We start from the raw sequence: 7,566 nt of genomic DNA, 5'->3' as shown, positions 1-7,566 counted from the left end.
TCTTCCTCTTAAATATCATTCATGGAAATAAATGTTCAAGCAATATCATTCATAAATTTGGATTATGAAGCTACTTAAATCTTCTATTAAAAGGCACAATATTTTAAAAAATTATCCAAGTTACCACGTAGAACAGAAACACAAATGTGTTATACACTATTGTCTACAGCCCCACCCCCACCTTTTCCTACTTAGAATGTGCACTTCTCTTTTTAACAACAAAATGAAGAATCTGCCTCAGGCTTTATTAGAGGTGGGAGGAGCTGCTGGCCATGGCCCTGGAACATGCACCATCCATGGCCCTGGAATGTGCCCTGGCCATGGCACTCGAGTGCGCACTGGCCGTGGCAGCAGTATGAGCCGTGGCTGCAGCTCGGGCTCGGGCTCTCTCTTCCTCATCTCGCAAAGCCTCTTCATACCAGAATGGGAAGGCACTAGGTACGGTATTATGGACCTTCGCCAAAAATTCCAGGACTTTCATCTTGCTGGTTTCAGCATGGGCTCTTGGACCCCACAGGAATTCATAGCATGCAGGATCACTGTTGGGCACCTGCCGGTACTCCAGGTAGTTTTCTTTCACCAAATCCTTAGTGATGAGCTTCCTGGGCTCCCCAAAAATGAAGTGCTTCCTCCCCTCATATAACCCTATCACATTCAACGTTTGCCAGACTTGCTCCTCAGTGGCACAATTGCCCTTCGTGAAAATCACACCCAGCACAGTCATCAACAGGCCAGTTTTGGGAACTCCTCTGTCATCACTTAGCCTCCCATCATAGCTTCCTTCCAGTTTGTTCACGAGGATATAGATGTGCCGGTTGGGATCCACTTCCTTCATGTCAAGGCCAAAGACCAGCTCCAGGTGCTCCGAAGCTCTCTTGAGGATCTGATGGAAGTGATTCCTGTGCATTTGGATTACTTTTCTCAGCATATCTGCCTTGGTAATGGGCTCTTTCATTTTATACTTGTATAGCAGGTAATGCACCAATGTAACCACTTTCTCATCTAGTGGGCCTCTGTGGAAGGGCTCAGTGATGGGCTGGGCCTGCGAGGATCTTGGCCTTTCCTCCACCTGGTCTTTGGCACCTTCATTCGATCTTGTGTATGAAACAGCTGCAGTGGTAGTGGCAGTCGATGTGGCTCTCTGAGGGCCCTGGGGATTGCTATATGACCCAGCAGCAGGCAAGCTCTTAAGAGGAAGAGAGGAAGAAGAGCGGAACTCTTCTCTCACTCCCTCAGTGGCTTGAACACCCACCAGATTCTCAGGCTCTTCTTGGGCCTGATGGCTTTTCTCATGGGCACGGAGCTTACTCTTCTTACCCCGAGGCATGATGACTTCTTCGACAAAGGCAGCAGGCAAAGGGCAGGTGACTCAGTGACCTGAATGGGAGAGAATGAGATAGTTGGGCCACTTGAACAGGAAGATACAACCTTGGCTTTATCGAAGGCCGATTCTGCAGGTTTCTTTGAGGGCACTGCTCTAGGAACCCACAAGGCTCCTATTCTCTGATTTGCCTCTGTCCTGAGGACCCTGTGGAAATAATTAAGGTGTGCCTTAGCTCCTGGAGGTAAGGCCCCAGGTCTTCCTGGGGCTCACTGGGTCTTAGAGCAGTGACTCTGTTCTGAGCTAGGGAGTATTTCAGTTCACATTAAGGGTCATCACTTCACTTGTGGCAGTACTTGGAGGCCCTCTTTACTGTTCTGACACTGACAGCTCATTTCAAAGCCCTCATCACTCTGAGACCCTAGAAGAGGAAGTGAGGGAAAATTCACCTTATCACACCTTCCCAGGGATGCACAGGGAAGAAAGCACAGGCAGAGTGTGGGATCTTCTCTTTCCTAGGGTAATTCAGGGTCTCAGTGCCCTCACTTTCACTTCTGGTAGAGCCGGGTACTCCTCCCTTTACTGACCCAAGACCTATATCCTCAGAACAAGGCCCTCAAATTTCTGAAAGTCCTGAGGAGGAATTTAGGGAAGCCTCAGTCTAACACATCTGCCCAGGTACCCTTGGGGCTGACAGCATGGCTAGGACTCTCTGTGACCCCCACTGTTCTAAGGTAGGTGGTCCCCTCAGTCCTTACGCAGTGTGCTTACATTAACTGCTGGAAAAGCTTGGATTCCCTCCTTTTAGTGACAATGAGGCTGCCTTCTCAGACCAGATTTCATTTTCCTGAGACTGCCCAAGGTCAATGTGAGAGAGTGTCTCAGCCTCACACCCTTACCCGAGGCCCCCCAGGACTGACAGCAGTGGTGGGGCTTTGTGAGGTTCCCTTTGTTGGGAGTGGGTGTTTCCCTGAGACATCACTCAGTGTCCTCACTGCAGCACGTGACAGAGCCTGGGAGCTCCTCCCTCTCCTGACCCGAAGCTGTCTTCCTCTCGTTCTAAGGTATTCCTATCCCCTGAGACACTAGAGATAGAAGTCAGGGTGACTTACATCAATCCAACCTAACCTGCAGCCTCTTGGAACGAAAGTTTGGGCGGGGCTCTATGAGGCCCTCTATGTTCTGGGGTGGGTGGCTCCCTCAGACCTCATTCAGGGTCTTTGCCTTTACTCCCATTAGGGCCTGGAACCCGTCCCTCTGCTGGTCTGAAGCTTACACGCTGTTCCAATGCCCTTATCCACCTCAGTCCGCTCAGGAAAATTAGAAGGTACTTGGAGGTCGCTACATCAGCTGATTCCTGTTTGGGTTCTATCAGGGCCGATAGCAGGGGCGGAACTCGCTGGGAACCCCTCTAAGTCTGGAGTGACCGGTCCTCTCACACCTAACTCAGTGTCTTTACCTTAATTCCAGGCGGAGCCCAGAGCTCTTCCGTCAGTGTAGGTGAAACCATTCCCCTCAGACCAATGCCTTCCCTTCCCTGAGACCCCAAGGCAGATATCAGAGTGCGCTGCTTTCTTCTAAATTTGCCTGGGGTCTCCCAGGGCTGACACAGGGGCGGGGTTCTGTGAGGTTGACTTTGTTCTGGTCGTGGGGGATTCCTCTGAAACTCACGTAGGGTTTGTTTGTTGTTGTTTGTTTGTTGTTGTGGTTTTTTTTTTTTTTTTTTGACTCCAGGCTGGTCCTGGGTATCCTCCCTCTGGTTAACTAGCCTTAAACCAAAGCCCTCCCCACGTCACTCTCCAGTTTCCAGAGGGTGAAGTAAAGAGTCTTCTGAACCTCACAACCATATGGGGGCCACCCAGAGGTGACAGCAGGAGCAGGCCACCTGTTTTGGGCTGGGTGATTCTTTCAGAAATCAGACAGAGTCCTCACTTTTACTTCTGTTAGTGCAGGGGACCACACTCTCTGTGGCTCTGAGGCCAACAACCCGGGTCCAATGCCCTCAACTTCCTGAGTCCTCAGAGGGGAAATTTAGAGGGCAGTACTCAGGGTAATCCCTACACAGAGCCTGCCAGGACTGAAAGCAGGGGCGAGACTCTGTGGGGTCTACTCTCTTCTGGAGTGAGACTGCACTCAAATTCAGTCAGGGACCTTACCTAAATTCTAGGCAGAGACTGGAACTCTTCACTCTGCTGACCTGATGCTGCCCACCTCAGATCAAGGTGTTCACTTCCCTGAGACAGCAGAGAAAGAATTCAGGGGAAGCCTTTTCCAGCTACCTCTTTCTGGAGATTCCCAAGGTTGACAACAGGGATGGGGCTCTGTGTGGTGGCAGCTTCTGTTCTGAGATGACTGTTTCCTTCTGACCGCACTCAGTCCTCATTTTACTTCTGTTAGGGCCTGGGATTCCTCCATCTGCTGGCCTGAGTCTGACAGGCTGGTCCACTGACTTCACCTCTAAGTTTTAGATTTTGCTATATTTACTATAGATCATGTGATGATTTGGGGAATGGCTAGCACAGAATCTATTTTTTTATTTTAATTCAACCAAGTTGGAGTTATTACAATATAAAAGATATAACTTTGGATACCACATATATATGTCACACCCAATTAATTTAACAAGGAACTACACCATCTACAATTGTTCTCCATCCACCCTGTAAATGTTTGCATTGTGGGCCACCCCCTACTCAAGTCAGTATCTGGTAGCAACACAGACCACCAAACACAGCCAAAGTACATCTACTCTCTGGTGTGCAAAGAAGTCAAGAACCACAGGAAGCAATCTGAGCTAAGGATAACACTTGAATTGTTTTTCAAGACATGTCTAAACTCAACCCTTTATTCACAGAGTCACTGAGATAATTAGCCTCAGTGAATTCCCCCTCCAATTACCCCTCCTTGCAGCTAGATGCCCCCTTCCACTACTCATTGGTAATACTTGCCCTCTTTTAACTGTCCTGAATCACCAACCCATCCCACCCAGTTGTGCAGCCTCAATCTTAGCAGAAGGAGAGCCTCATACACAGAAGAAGAAATAGCCTTCTCCATCAGGCATCCAGACAGCTCCAGCTCTGCTACACTGGCACGGATGCATGGAACCACCAGAGTAGTGAAGAGATAAAGCTCTCTCAGATTCCATCAATAGCATCACTTGGTGGGTCACAGAGGGGAGCCAGCTCAACTCTGCCTGACAGTGGGCAGTGAGTATTGTAAGGGCTGGTGGGTTATCAGGCATGCCTCTGGTCCTTTCACCCAATAGATCTGCCCACTCAAATCACTACAATTTCAGGCTGGTAATGATGATTCAGAGATTCCCTAGCCTGTTTATGAAAGTTGTCTAGTACCCTCCACCAGATTCTAAGCCTTCTCTCCTTCTGGTACCTTTTTTACCTTTTACTGATGTTCTCCTGTCCAAGCCCATTTCTTGGCACCTGGTTGCTCTGACAAATCCTTGCTTATCAAAGTAAAGGGAAAACTCTTATGGACATATTAGAATTCTTAAAGCATGCATCCAGAGGTACCCTGGTAATCAAGACATCACTGCAGAAATCCTGCTTCATATCAATGAAAGATTATGTTAATTTTCTGCTCAAATTAAGTATGAAACAGAGAAATACAAATTGAAATAAAACTGAGACAATATAATTGCACCAAAAATGTTGCCCCAAAATTAAAATTGATAAAAGTAAGTGCCTGTGAGAGTATAAGGTATTTACATAAATTAATTTGTGAGAATATGAGTTGGTGCAGTATTATTGGAATACAATTTCAGAAATATTCAAAAACTTTACAATCATCAAACTCTTTGCACTTTAATTCAATTTGCACATTCATACCTCTTTCATATAAGAAAACATCCACATTTGTCCCAGAACCATGTTCAATGTTGTTTATTTCAATTCCATTAATCATAGTAACAAATAGGAAACAACTTATGTTTCCATCAGGAGGAAAGTGGTTAAATTAATTATGGCACACACACACACATACACATACACTTTAGAATTCTAGAGAATAGTTAAAAGGGTGGTGTGTGGTGGATCTATAGGTGCTCTCACAGAGAGATCCTGCATTCATTTTATTCAATGAGAAGGGCAAGAGGCAGAACACTATGTACATTGTTATATATGTATTGTAAAAACTCACAGTGTATTTTTCTTTTTTTCCCTTTTCTTTATTCTACCCTTCTAGTTTGGACAAGTTCCCTGTATCTATATTTCATCATCAGAAAAATGGGGATAATGACTGTCCTTACTTAGTAATACATCAGAAAATGATTAGAAAAGATAGGTTAGAGAAAAGGCTCTGGCATCTAGTAAGCACTCAATAACTGTTATATGATTTTTTTCAATGAATATATTCTAGGAAGTTGTCCATGTTCATGCTATGGATCTCACAACTCCTGGTCCCCCATTGTGAGCTGGTGGTTCACATTCTCCTGTTGGAGATGCTTTGTATTTTCCTTTCAACTGAACATTCCTTCTCTGCCTTCTGAGCCCCATACCTTTCTCCTTTACCGTCACCTCAGTCCATATCTATTGAAAGCCTGTTATGTTTGGGAGTGGAGATGGAGAGGAGGAGAGAGATGCAAAGATGACCTCTTAAGAACTTCTGATCTGGCAAGAGTGATAAAACCTATTATTTTCAAGTGAGGTACAGTGTGGAATTAACACAGATAGAAATTTATGGTAATCCAGAGTGAGAATGCAGTTTCCAACCTTCTGTGATCTCTTGGGAGTTTGTCTCAGTGCTCACTGGAGACATCTTAAAAGGGAGTTGCCAACAGTGTATTTTTCTAGCACATATATGTTGGAAAAAGTCTAGAGGATGGTGTCAAGATAGCAGTGTAGGCAGATTCTGAAGTCACCTCCCATGGACACAACAAATTTACAACTACTTTTGGAACAGTTACCCCTGAGAGAGAACTGAAAACTGAATAAAAAGAACTCCCACAACAGGGGACAGTGATGACAGAGGTGGAACAGGCAGAAATTCCTTTCTGGAGAGAAAAAAATGCCACCTTTGTGAGCCGTGGTGCCTCACAGCAGGCTGGGAGCAATCCTAAGGTACAAGCCTTCCCTGGAGGAGTGGGGGATCTGAGGAGTCGGGGGTAGTGTTACCACTAAAAGCAGTTCTTGGACTCAGCACAATTGAGACAAGTGTCATAATATCTGGCTTTGTTGGCTATTAACTACAATGGGGAATACCCCCAGAAAAGCTCTCAGACATAAGGTAAAGAAAAGCCTGCTCTTGGGGGCCAGCCTGGTGGTGCAGTGGTTAAGTTTGCATGTTCTGCTTCAGTGGCCTGGGGTTCGCCAGTTCAGATCCCAGATACAGACATGGCACCACTCAGAAAGTCATGCTGTGGCAGGAGTCCCACATATAAAGTAGAGGAAGATGGGCATGGATGTTAGCTCAGGACCAGTCTTCCTCAGCAAAAAGAGGAGGATTGGCAGCAGATGTTAGCTCAGGGCTGATCGTCCTAAAAAAATAAAAAGAAAAGAAAAACCTTCTCTTAAAGGGCCCACACACCAATTCACCCATTTCAGAAAGCAACCTAAAATCACCAGAAAGAAAGGTGCACAGTCCTTTGGAGAAAAGAGACTTACCTGAAGGCTCTGAGTGTCTCTCAGTGAGAGGTGAGACCTCTCCAGGGACTGAGACATTAGTGGAAGCCATTACTGTGACCTAGTACAAGTGTGCTGACACAGATGCTGGCAGACGCCATTGGAGTTCTTCCTCTGGCCTCTTAGGCTAGGGGTCTGCCCCACCCATTAGAGCACCAATTTAATCCAGCTTAGCCAGGGCAAGCAGCCTGTCCTAGGTACTGGCTCCACCCAACAGCAAGTCCTCAGGCAACTTATGGACCTGCAAAGACAGGGTAGGTGGAATCTCTACAGATGGGCAAGTGGGTCCACCTCTGCAGGGCAGGGCGTTCACGAGGATTGGGTGGAATGTGTGGGACATTGGTGTTGTGTGTGGGGCCTCTGCAGTGTGGCAACTGGGTCTGTTTCAGTGTGTTGGGGTGCACTTCGGGCAGGAGTGTGTTGATGGGGTGTGTTGCCCTGTGGGTGGTAGGGCTTGTCAGTTGCAGAAGACTTGTGCTTCTCAAACAGCCACATAGGGGATCAGCTTCACTTTCCAAAGGCTGAAAAAAGTGGGTGCTCCCAGGCCTGGGGTCAGCCCCAATCAACTGCAATCCTGAGAGAGCTGACAACAGCCTTGCAGGCTGGAGGCCT

General features: G+C 46.9%; 1 protein-coding gene across 1 annotated transcript; it reads right to left on the bottom strand.

Annotated features, from left to right (window-relative positions):
• Positions 1 to 247: 247 nt before the first annotated feature.
• LOC106835929 (melanoma-associated antigen B10-like) lies at positions 248 to 1,327 on the bottom strand. Its single transcript, XM_014848531.3, has one exon. The coding sequence runs from the start codon at positions 1,325 to 1,327 to the stop codon at positions 248 to 250; it is 1,080 nt and encodes a 359-aa protein (XP_014704017.3).
• Positions 1,328 to 7,566: the final 6,239 nt, after the last annotated feature.

This window comes from Equus asinus, chromosome X (assembly GCF_041296235.1).
Source record: "Equus asinus isolate D_3611 breed Donkey chromosome X, EquAss-T2T_v2, whole genome shotgun sequence".
NCBI lineage: Eukaryota > Metazoa > Chordata > Mammalia > Perissodactyla > Equidae > Equus > Equus asinus.
The sequence above is the reverse complement of the archived record's forward strand: the minus strand, read 5'-3'. Positions and strand labels throughout refer to the sequence as shown.